Source organism: Trematomus bernacchii, unplaced genomic scaffold, assembly GCF_902827165.1.
Source record: "Trematomus bernacchii unplaced genomic scaffold, fTreBer1.1, whole genome shotgun sequence".
In the NCBI taxonomy this organism is placed as follows: domain Eukaryota; kingdom Metazoa; phylum Chordata; class Actinopteri; order Perciformes; family Nototheniidae; genus Trematomus; species Trematomus bernacchii.
Window position 1 is genome coordinate 5020712 of NW_022988097.1, and position 13222 is coordinate 5033933.

General features: G+C 39.3%; 1 protein-coding gene across 1 annotated transcript in view; it reads right to left on the minus strand.

The window, feature by feature from the left end:
• tenm1 (teneurin transmembrane protein 1) overlaps nucleotides 1–13222 on the minus strand; it is a 207729-nt gene that overhangs the window by 128750 nt on the left and 65757 nt on the right. Inside the window, exon 5 of the mRNA XM_034121218.1 lies at nucleotides 11762–12000. Coding sequence (XP_033977109.1) covers nucleotides 11762–12000 — 239 coding nt within the window. The remainder of the gene's footprint in view (nucleotides 1–11761; nucleotides 12001–13222) is intronic.

Here is a 13222-nt window from a genome sequence, read left to right on the forward strand (position 1 = left end):
AGACGAAGAGAAATCGGCAGTACACAGTGCAGAAAGCAGCAGCAGCAATGCTGTACTGTGATTGAGTCGCTGCGTGTGACAGCGTTTCTGTGTCCAACTGAACTGTGCTGAGCCAGTGCGCTCCTAATAGAAAGGGTTATACAGTAGTTTCCAGGCCCTACTGGAAACAAGTTGTATCAGCCAATCTTCCCCACTCAGCATTGCTGAGTAGATAATTGGTTGCCAGTTGCCCTCCTTGACAGAGCTGCACAATGAAGAGGACCGCCGCTGATCCCAGACAAACTGGACCACCTGTTCAAAATCCCGCCTCTGTGAGAAGGTAACACTTCATTTGGACAACCCGACACAAAACCTCAACAGCTTCAATCTGACAGCCGTCACCGGATTGAGCTGCCCCCCTGACTTTACCTCTGCACACAACCTATGGCCTCCTGCCCACCACCTGCTATCAGAACAGACTGCAGCTCCACTGTTACTGTTCTCTCCACTGAGGCCATCATCATCTCAGTCTGTTGGTTTTCCACAATTTTGCATTCGGCACATTATGCTCCATACCTTCCACCTAAAACTTCAGAAAAAGGGATGGCCCTCAATGATTATTTTGTGGAGGTTCTTCACAGCCCTCACAAAGTGCATTACTGTGTGTGTGTGTGTGTGTGTGTGTGTGTGTGTGTGTGTGTGTGTGTGTGTGTGTGTGTGTGTGTGTGTGTGTGTGTGTGTGTGTGTGTGTGTGTGTGTGTGTGTGTGTGTGTGTGTGTGTGTGTGTGTGTGTGTGTGTGTGTGTGATGGTCTGCAGATTGGGCTGTCTGCTCGGCACAGCCCAGACTGAATAAAAGTAGCAGATCTTCAGCAGAGTGAATCAGCACATTTAAGCTTTTTCCAATTTAGACTTGGACTATCCTTTTATGTTGGACATGTCTTTCACAGAGATTTTTTCAAAGTCTTTGCTTCTTGGTTCTGCTCAATATTCTGGCCAAGGAGTGGATATATTTTCCTAATTACCTTGCACATAAAAAGACTGAATCTCACTTGTAAAAAATGCGTTTAATAAAAAATACAACACAACAATGTACTAACTCTGATGCTACTTCTTTACCAAGTTACTGTAATTGCAATGTTCCTTATAGCAACAGCACATAAATTCTCATTGCTGTCAGTGCCTTGAGCAAAAAAAAAAAAAAAAGTTAAAGCGCTCCAGAGAGTCCAGACTGAAACAACTAATATTCATTTTTTCTACCTCTATTTCGAAGAAAGTTGTATTGCTGTAGTATGTGTTTACTAAAACACTATAATGAGAGCTGGGAGCACTGGTGCTGAAGACGGACAGAGCTAGGGGGCTATTTGGGGAGTGAGAAGCAGTGCTGGATCACCACCAGCCGCAGACCAAAGAAGGCTTTATCCCCTTATGCCTGACAACAGGGATGAGGAATATGACAATTTATACTGCGAGACAACATATATTTGTCAAGAGTAAGAGAGATGGCAAAGTATACTATGGAAGCAACTCCATATTGCAATACTGTGATGTTTTTGCACATCAATGAGCATAAACGTTTCTTGACAACACCGGAGTTTTATGATTATTTTGAACGCGAGTGACTCAGATTGATCAGGTATTTAATTTGCTACTATAGCAAAAACAAATAACCAGTCATTTATAGGAGTGTATATCCATGCATATTTAAAACCAAGGACCAATGATTTTAGTTGACACCCTAAATCTGTGGTAACTTTCTACAGTTGTTACCAGGTCAAAACAATTGAATCAAGCAGCGTGGCTTCAGGCATAGCATGGAAAAAGCTAACCCACCCCCAATCTCCTAGTTAATTTGTTTAGTTTCATTTCCTGGTAGCCTATAGTAGACCCCCCACACACAGACACAGACTATAACACCCCTTGCTGTTAAATACCAACCAACTATGTGCAATATATGCCGTTAATAACTGTGCAATTATTAACACAGTTTACCTGGCTGCTAAATCCTCAGAACTGTTACAGGATGTGTATTTTGTAAATTGTGTAACTTTTTAATGTATTTTATTTGTATTATATTATAACTTTTGTTTTACTTTAATACTTTTTTATGCATGCTTCTATGTAACATTAAACGTAGGGTAGGTAAGTTTGAGAAACCGGCTCGAGATACACATTTTGTTATATTCCATGGAATGCTCTTAACATCCCGATAGCAATGAATATCTTAAGTGCTTTGACAAAAAATCCATAAAAAAATGTCATCTGTGGAAGCCGTAGTACTGTAAAAAGTACGACCAATCATTTTAGCCGGCCTGGCCTACCTGCCTGTCAGCCTTCAATCTGTGCACAAATGTATCTCGTGCCCTCATTGGTCATGTGCGCTCGTGTGTGTTGGAGGAGGGGCTCTGTAAGGAAGTGGCAGATTTTTTCCGGCTGTGTATTTTCAAATTCTAGCGCACTCGAGCTGGTTTCTCCAAAATTACCTACCCCACCTTTAAGCTGTCTTTGGCTCTTTTCTAGTGTAACAACGTACATTTCCCCTCTGTGGGACTAACAAAGGTATTCTGATTCTATTGGAACTTCATAATGGAATTTGATCGCACCGACATATTGCTGTTTAAGAAAACTTCAGACTGCACCAAATAATAAGTGTTCTCGCAAGGCATTAAAAAGTTTTCTTCAGTCTAAAAATGTCCCAAAACTACTGTATCTCTAAACTATCTCCACACAAATCACACACATTTACACTGTTCCATATGATCTTTTTTGGAGAACTCATGTCATATTTTGTCCCACTTCTATTCACTGAGTCTTCCCTGAAACTTTCCGGAGCCCTCCTGGGGAGGCCCGCCTCTCTCTTTGAAAACCTGTGTGATAAGTGATGCTTACTCTTTGTTCGCCTGTCACTAAAACAGTAGGCATTTTTTTATACTGTAGGCCTACATAGCAGACATTTTGACATCCCATGAAAGAAAAGTAGAGTGGTTACCAACAGCGATTAAAGATGAATCATAATTGAGCCAGCATGCACAGTCCCAGCACACTAAAGCAGCTAAATGCTATTTTAATGTGTTCAACTGTTTTTCCTATTGGGTCAAAGTCCAAATATCTCCTGAGAAAAAGGCCTTTTGATACAAACTTTCTGAGTTGTTATCTAATTGTTATCACTATATCAGGATGTAGGCTTATATCATTAGCTAATAAAAGGTAATCTACTACATCAAAACAGTCACACTTTTAATGTATTGTAAGGAGCCATTAGTCTGTATCCTGCATGAGTTACCTTTGTGTTATGTTGTTACCAGTATTCTGTATCTGTGGTGGTGTATCACATTTTCTCACATTATACACTTAGTCTAAGGTAGACTTTCAAAACATCACTTTTTGTAAAAATGCGTACCACAAAATAAATTCAGCCTATTTTCGCAGACAAACTCAGCTCAGCTCTCTGCTCTTCTCTGGTGTTTACAACGTTGTCGCTAGATTTAAAAAGTTTCCAGAAGCCTTGAGCACTGTCTTTTCAAAGAGGAGCCTGTGCATCAAATCCAGCAGCTTTTAGAGCAGACATCAGCTACTTTCCTCAGGTGCTTTCATCAGCTAACAGCTCTCCATTTCACGTAACAGCTGCTGCCTCCTCCACCCCCACACAACAACGATTCAAGGGCTTTCTTAGCTATATTTAGAAGTAATTAAAAGCTAATTGTTTGTGTTTTCGCTCTTTTTTTTGGTTTCTAAAACAGCTTCTTGGGTTCCTCACTGGGTCTCCACAGTCATACAAAACGCACTCACTACAACTGTCAAACAAGTGCTAGCTTAAGGCGAGACACGGCAGGCAAAAACATCGTTTTTCCTGCACTGGTCAATTTTGAGATTTTGTGCTATTTTGATTCCATAACATGTTTTCTTTCAGGCTTTTGGAAGGAAAACATACAAAATACACATTTAAGTGTTTATTTTACTATAGTTTGTCTATTTGTGTCTGTAGATTTCTCCTAAATTCACCAAAAGTTAGCATTCTAACGTAACATAAAGTACCGCGACCGCTGTTTGCACCATGTCATCAGAGGTATCGTTGGAAAGCTCCGTGTCTCCTGCACAATCTCATCGGATCCAAATATGGTCATTTCCTTTGTATCAGCAACCAATCGTGAAAGTGCAAAGGGGTCTAAACCAAGAAACGAAATCTCATTGGCTGGTGTCAATTTCTGACAACGTGATTCGTTCAGATGCGTCACGTGGTGTGCTAAAGCACTTCCTGGTTAGCTTTCCGCTAGAAACTTAAATCTGAAAATGGCAAAATAACGGCGAAAAAAACGTTCACAGAGAAGACGACAACAATTGTCACTTGCACAAAGCAAGGTTATACAAAAAACAAATGACCCCGAACATGAAATACCTTCAGGGAGTGCGTCGATGCGCAAGCTGTCATCCAGATAACAGGAGGGTTTAGCTAGCGTCACACTGCAAATCTTTAAAGGTCGTTTTCTCAAAATGAGTTTTTTCTCCTACTCTGAGTTCGAAATTTCCACTTCAGTAGCAGTTACATACACCAAACCTTCCAGTTATATTCCTATCAATATTATGAAGGCTTTTACAGAAGGGTTTGGTCATATATAATTCATAGCCTGAATTATATAACATTTTATACCTAAAAACATGGTGAAAATTGATATTTTAGGGCTGTTGACAGTATTTTCTGATTTATGGAGTGATACAAAGAGATATCCAAAATCCCTTCTGTAAAAGCCTTAGATACTAATATGACTACAAAATGAAACAATAATTTTGATCCTGGCTTTATCCAAAGTTCAGATTTCGGTTCCTGAAATGTGTTAAAATATGCCCATATTTCAAGAGATAATGGCTCATTTGCATATTTAAACATGCTATTTCAGAAAACTTGTAATACAAAAAACAATTGCCTTATTGTAAGTAATTAACTGGAGAAATGTCTAGCTGATATCTTTAAGTTAAAAAAATTACCTTATTCACCTGGGGTGTCTCGCCTTAAAGAAGATGTAAATATGATGTAGCTAGCTTAGCTAGTAACTCACCTTTCTTCTGACAAAAAATGTCCCTTCTTTGCTTTTTGTTTCTCTCTTCCTTTATCTGTTTGTCTGCTAACTAGCCACCTTTAATGTAAGATAACTACAATATATGCTGTGTAATGCTATCTAACACGCTAAATACGCACGGCAATTTAAAGTCAAATTAAACCTTAGCGCAGGTAAGGACTAAACCATTCGCAACATTGGGGGTACCGTTATGTACCGGCATAAATACATAGAGTATTTATTTAGTCTATATTGGCCGCTAATTTAGTTTGTCACTTATTTATATTTTCAGCTGATGTATGCTTATTTAATAAAATAACTACTCATAACATTGAAACTGCAGAGAAAACTAGCATAGTTATTCAAGCTCTACCTACACATTGGAAGCAGTTCCACTGTTATTTTTCCAGTAAAAATCATTGTTGGACCATTGCAACTGTACCTGAAACCTGTGGAAGCCCATTTCAGCCACTGAGAGGGGAAAAAATGTACTGTATCCTGCATGCATTATTATGACTTACTATCTTATTATTATGACTTACTATCTTATCATTATGACTTACTATCTTATTATTATTATTATTATTATTATTATTATTATTATTATTATTATTATTATTATTATTATTATTATTATTATTATTATTATTAGTATGACTATGACTTACTATCTCATTTTCATCTGATCATCTGAACTTAAAAGCTAAGGTCAGGGCTGGGTCAGAACTTCAACGGGAGACCGCCTGTGAAGACCTGGTGCTGTAAGCTTTTCTTTTATTTAGTAGCAAGTGTAAGCTTTTCATTTTATTTAGTAAGTCATAATAATGAGATAGTGAGTCATAATACTGACTCAATGGAAAAGCTTACTGGGAAGGTGGGGTAGGTAAGTTTGAGAAACCGGCTCGAGATACACTTTTTGTTATATTCCATGGAATGCTCTTAACATCCCGATAGCAATGAATATCTTAAGTGCTTTGACAAAAAATCCATAAAAAAATGTCATCTGTGGAAGCTGTAGTACTGTAAAAAGCACGACCAATCATTTTAGCCGGCCCGGCTAAAGTAACTGGATGGCCTACCTGCCTGTCAGCCTTCCATCTGTGCACAAACTTATCTCGTACCCTCATTGGTCATGTGCGCGTTTGTGTGTGTTGGAGGAGGGGCTCTGTAAGAAAGTGGGAGATTTTCGGCTGTGTATTTTCAAATTCTAGCGCACTCAAGCTGGTTTCTCCAAAATTACCTACCCCACCTTTAATTTTACTGAGCCATTGCTAATGGTATACATGTCATCTGTTCTTATCCTACTACGCTATGACAAGTCAATATGTCTGCTTTACAAAAGGTCTATTGATATAAATCTAGAATTAAGAGTAAAAGCATGTTGCTCCTGTTCTTAGTTGTAAGACAAGATCTTCCTTAATAGTCTTTTTTTTACCTTACACATGTAAAATATCAGGCTATTATAAATCATCAGTCCTCCTCACACCGTATTAATTATAGTCAAGATTATTTTAAATCCATCACTGCCAATAGCCAATAGGCTCACTCTGTCTCACATTAGCACTGCAATAGTGACAGCAGGCTATAGCAAATGTGGAGACGCCAGTGTTTACACCTCTAGTGTGACCATCAGCAGATGCAGCAACTGTCCATCATGTTGCATACGTGCTGTCTGTGGTCACACATTTTGATTCTCTTAAAAAAAGGATGCAACAGCTAAGGGTGGCTTACAGTTTTTTTTTATCTTTAGCATTTAACTTAAAGGTAGGGTAGGTAAGTTTGAGAAACCGGCTCGAGATACACTTTTTGTTATATTCCATGGAATGCTCTTAACATCCCGATAGCAATGAATATCTTAAGTGCTTTGACAAAAAATCCATAAAAAAATGTAATCTGTGGAAGCCGTAATACTGTAAAAAGCACGACCAATCATTTTAGCCGGCCCGGCTAAAATGACTGAATGGCCTACCTGCCTGTCAGCCTTCCATCTGTGCACAAACTTATCTCGTGCCCTCATTGGTCATGTGCGCGTTCGTGTGTGTTGGAGGAGGGGCTCTATAAGGAAGTGGCAGATTTTCTCCGGTTGTGTATTTTCAAATTCTAGCGATCTCGAGCCGGTTTCTCAAACTTACCTACCCTACCTTTAAGTTACTGGATGTATTGTTTATTGAATGAATACAAAATAAGACATATAGCGCTGTTGTTCTGTTTCTATCAATGTCATTTTTCTTGGAGCTCCTGAATGTAAATAGAAAGCTAGAAAAAGGAAAAGGAATCCTTTGTAATAATGACGCTCCAAGTTCTCCGTAGATCCTTACAGGCATATAGCAACATATTGTTGTCAAATGTAAGTGTATGAGTGAAAGTAAATGACTTCTTCCTGTAATGTACGGTTGGCATTATGTGCTTCTGAGCTCTCAGTAGTATGTTTTTGTCCACTTGCTAGCCATGGTGGTCAACAGCATTGAATAGAACAAGCACTTAATTCATGATAAGCTATAATCAGCCTGGTGCTTTGAGACAGACCAGGCCGGCGAGGACGTTTGGAGGAGAAACACAGATCAAGAGGGAGTGACGAACAGTAAGTACTCTTAGCATTCAAGCATATAGTTTGTTAAAAGTAGGGCTGCATGCTATTAAAGATTATTTCGAAAATCAATCAATCTATTCATTTAGTGATTAATCAAATATAATTTCTAAAATGCTAAACAAATTCCTTCTTCAAAACATTTCCTTGCTTGTTTGTCCAACAGACTACAAATCTAAAGGTAGTGATTAAGTGGGTCGTCAGAAACATAAAGGCCATTTTTTTTGATAATCCATTTGTGTTTTGTGCACATTTTTAAGTAAAAATGCAAAAATGTTTCAAAAATGGATGTGCTTCTCTGTATTATGTTCTTGAAAACTCACTATCTTTGGCTGTTGTTGGACAAAACAAGGCATTTGAAGGCATCACCTCAGGCTCTGAGGAACCAAATCAGGCAATAATCTTCACATAGATTGATAATGGAAATAAAGTCGTATTTCTAATAAACACACAGACTTTTTTCCGGAGACTGCTCCCAGTTTGACCCCTGTTAATAATGGCTAACTTTAAGGGAAATGCTCTAAATTGCCATCAAACTGTGAAAGCAGATTTACTGAAAGAAATAACGTGAAAGTAATGAACTTAGAGCCACTAACGACTCATTTGGTTCTTTATGGAACCACCAGGACCCCTGAAGCAGCACGTATTGCACAACAGAACTATAAAGAAGATCTCAGCTTAACACTGTCTGTGTCCCTGTGTGTGTGACTGAAATGTGATTTGGAGGTGATTATTTGATTGCCGGTTGCTTCCATCTTGCTAATTTCAATTGCATCAGAAGCTTCTCCCTGTTGCTATGGAGATGATTATCTTTCATAACTGACACATCCCACCTCCTCCTCATATTTGATTCGACAACCATGGTTTGTAACTGTTTAAAACAGCAAGACATTCATTAATGCAGAAAATACTCTAATTAGCTTCTTCTTTTTTTGACAGCATGATAGAGCAATAGTCGGTAGGTTTTTTACGGAGGCAGAACTTAGAATAGGAAATGAGTTACTGGTGCCGTTGTCGGTAGCAATATTCTTCAAGATGCAATCTTTATCTGTCCTCTATCTCTCCTTAAATGCCCCGTTCGCTATCATAATGCCTGCTTCTCATATCTGATGGCCGTGTTGTGCTTAATAACAAGCTACGAGTGCAGGAGGGAGGGGTACGTTGGGAGATAAACAAATTAACAAAGCTATTCGCAGCCCCTGCAACACCAGGGGGCATGGGGGGGGGAGGAGAGAGGGCAGTGAAGAAAGAGAAAAGGGCTGCCTTAGCTAATCACAACAGGGGGCATACAGTACGCTGCAATCACTTAGGCACAGCATTATCTCTACAATCATGCATCCTCCTATTATACTGCTAATTGGAAACCTTAATTTCACACATAATATTATCGCCTCATTATTTGCCAGGCTTACTCTTACCCAATTTAATAAGAACGAGTCGGTGAGGTGATAACTGGTTCCAAACTGTCAAAAGAAATTGCTACAAATCATCAATGTCACATGTGTTTTTTGAGTTATTACAGCAAGAGTTCTGCTGCAAAGACCCCGCTGTTACTCTACTGGTCACACAGCCCCTCCACTTAGCACGTGAGATCAGCACCGTTACATGCTGAGCCACGGATGACTGCGGCAAGAAGTGTAAAGTTTGGCTGAGTGTCATGATAAGAAGGGAAGATTCAGCCAAATGTAACAGCTGCGCGAAGATGATTTACACCAAGGAAGAGAAGCATCTCCAGCAATCGGAAATGTTGGGCTCCAGCCTGGCAAGACTGCAAAGGAATATGTCCTTTCTATTTTTTATGTTGCCAAGTATGTCTTAATTCAGTCAGAAATATCTGCAGTATCATGCTCACTAACAACACAGGGCGATAGGAATACGGGTTGTGGCTTTAATAGGAATATTTATGTGGTTAATCTTCTTGAATCAGTTAATCTATCTTTTGATTACATCATTCATCATTTGGTCTTTTAATGTATAACAAATGTAAATATTGGCCATTACATTTTCTTAAATCCAAGACAATGTAATCATTGTTTCTATTGTCTGTCAAAAGACAAAGGAACATACACATTCTCATAATTGAGGTCCTGGAAACAAGGTAACAATTGTAATCTTTGCCTGAAAATGAATAATTGTTGTTGACTTCTAATCTAGTTTCACATTTAATGCATGTTATGGGCCAGTAACATGACAAATGTATAAGAAACATGAACAATAATATAATAAATATATAGTTATTTCCTGAGAAACAGTATCATTAAAAATGTAATATTAAATATGTACACTTTAACAACTGCCTGAGTAAGTACAATAGAATTCCAGGAGCAGGAGCTGATTATATTTGGAATAAAGAGTCCTTCATTATCATAGTCATTATCATATTTTAAAGACTTTAAATATGATAATTAATTCAGGGTCTTATTATACTTTTTATGATAATAGGAATTAATATTCAATAGGAACCAGATTTAATGAGAGACAGACTCAAATCAATAAATATCAGCATGGCTATAATTTGATGAAGAGATGAAAAAACGCCAAACTATTGGGGAAGATTTCTTTTTTCCTCTCTCCTCCTGTGTGAGAGTCTGTTAATTAATTTCTTGAAATGACTGAATCATTATGTAATGAGAGGACCTAATCATCTGGTGGCCTATGTCTCAACCTCTCCCACCAGACAAAGACATTGACAAGTCCATGACCGCTTTAATCTTCACATTTGAATATCTTTGATTTACAGGCGAACATATCATCCATGCTTTCATCCCATACGTCTTGGTGCCGTTGCCATGGTGATGTCAACACGGAGATCGATCATTGCCAAGCAGGAGTGGAGCATGACACCAATTAAAAGGTGATGTCGTCTCCGAGTCATCACTCACACTCCTCACTAATGCACTAATTACCGGGGCCGGGACATTAATGGAATAGCATGGTTCAGCCTGGGGATTAATCTGCATGGATTCGCCAGTGTGTGCCGGTGTGTGTGATGTCTGCCTGTGATGTGTGTGTATGTGTGTGTGTGTGTGTGTGTGTGTGTGTGTGTGTGTGTGTGTGTGTGTGTGTGTGTGTGTGTGTGTGTGTGTGTGTGTGTGTGTGTGTGTGTGTGTGTGTGTGTGTGTGTGTGTGTGTGTGTGTGTGTGTGTGTGTGTGTGTGTGTGTGTGATTAATGCGAACCCCCGCCTGCTCCGCCGTGACCTTGAGCACCACCACGGGAGGGAAATTAAGCGGCTGGGTGGAGGGTTGGGATATCTGCTCTTGGGGCGGAGGAGGGAAAACGATGTGCCGAGGTGGAGGGGCCCGGCCAAGGTTGAGGGTGGAAGGGGAATTCGAAGGGGATCGATGAATACATTTTGGGGTTTGACATTGACAGAATCAGCCGACGATCTTCCAGATAACTCCAGAAACTTGCTAGATTTAAAAGATCCAAGTTAATTACCAAATTAGTTTGACTCTCAGGAACTGATCAGAGGATTTACTCAAGGAAAAGTATCAATATAGTTTAAAATGTTAAACAAACTAGTTTTTGAAAAAAAGATCAAACAATAAGCTAATTGACTTGGAAAAAAACGTGAATGAAAAATCATCAAAAACCTGAATAATTAAATGTAAAAAAAGGCTAAAAAGTTAGAAAAAGTAATAAAGAATGTGTTTGTGTTTGTGTAGCTGTGGGTGTGTGACATAAAAACCCTGCATGACTTAGGACTTACTGGATGTGGGTATTCATCATGGAATAATTACCATCTGTGTGCGCTTTAGTCCAGGACAGCTCATTTAAAATGTGGACTGTATACATAGAGAGGGTCACATTTGGAATACATAGCCTGCTGTTTTTAAAGCCTTCAGAGTAAGAGTGTAATATTTACAGCAGACCTGCTCTGATCCATATCGATTTCCTTTTCTGTTTTTGTTTTTACTTTATTACCCTTTGAAGCCTGCAACATTTTGAATTTGTAAAAATCCCTGAGTTTTTGTTCTCTCTCTTTTGTTATTGATTCCTTTTTTTGTTTAATTAGGCAGTGTCCAATTTCCGAGCCCCTCTAGCGATCTGTTTTCAAAATGTTGATTTCAGAGCAAACAAAAAGCACATCTCCCTGTTCAGCTATGCACGGAGAGAATGTTGATGTGTGCGCTGCAACTCACCGATGACGTATGTGAGCAGCAGGGCCAGGGTGAGGGTGAGCAGCGACGCAGACAGCGCTGTGCACTTCCAGTTGCAGCAGCGGTGAGGTTTGTTGAAGGTAAACAGTGGTCTGGTCACGCTGCTGCGAGGGAGGGGCCGGGGTGGGGGGGAGTACACAGTCCCGGAGGTCAGGGGGTAACCCTGCCCCGCCCCGGACAGTAGAGCCGAAGAACCAGAGCCCTGCTTGAACAGGAAGTGTCTGTTGGAGAAAAAAGAAAAGAAAATGTCATTCTCATCTGGATACAACTGTCCCGAAAGTGGGAAAATGCCACTGGGTGGAAGAATACAGCTATCTTTATAGTACTGGGTTTATTGAAAGATCATCCAACACAGGTTACACTGTGTTGGAAAAAGAAGCGAAGAGGAACAAAAAGTATTGCATTGAAAGCTGAGCAGAAAGCAATATAACTAGAAATAAGTCCATTCTCAGGAAAACATACATACTTCCTGACTCTTTTGCATATTTCTCATTGCGTGTGGTAAGGATTCATATATGCAATAATTGTTCTTGCATGTGTAATGCGTTTTCATGCATAATAATCACTTATGCAGCATAGATTATTTTAAATGTATGCACATGCATTACTCTTTACTTACCACCAACAATGAGAGGTTATGAAAAAGCAGCAGTATGTACTTCACCTTACTTACCACATACAATGGTAACTTAAAATAAATCTCTTTCACACTATGAGTCCTTTCTTTTACAGGTATTCATTATGTAGTGTAAGCCTCATCAAGGCAAGGCAAGTTTATTTATATAGCCCCTTTCAACACAAGGCAATTCAAAGTGCTTTACAAACATGAAAGACATTAAGAGCATAAACCCTCCTGCTGTCATAACTTTCTTGTTTTACATTCAATTGCATTAAGGCTTTATGATATCCTTCACAGAAGACATTTGAACATATAAAATTGCTGATCACCACTTTCATTGAATTTTGGATGATGAGTCAACTTTGTAACACCCATGGTGTTCCCGGTCAAAACTGACCGCCATAAAGAAAAGGAATTAGTAACCATCTGGATCAGATAAAACACACACACAAACACCCACCCACACACACACACACACATACTCTAGATGTGTCCCCCCCCCCCCCCTTATGTGCCCAATCCCCCCATGTGAATCACACCTGGCACACACAAACACACAGAACAATTTGACACATTTCCCGCTCTTATGTGCCCATCCCCCCACATGGATCACACCTGGCACACGTAATACATGTTCAGTGTCTATTCTTTGTATATTTAATGCAGTTTTTTATACCAGTAGTCTGATACAATATTTACAGTTTGAAAGGGTGTTAAATGAAATTTGGTGAGGATTAATGGTTTTTGTGTTAATGTAAGAGCAGTTAAAACAGGACCGGTCAAATTTGACCGCGAACACCAAAGTAAGGGGGGGAAACGAAGAC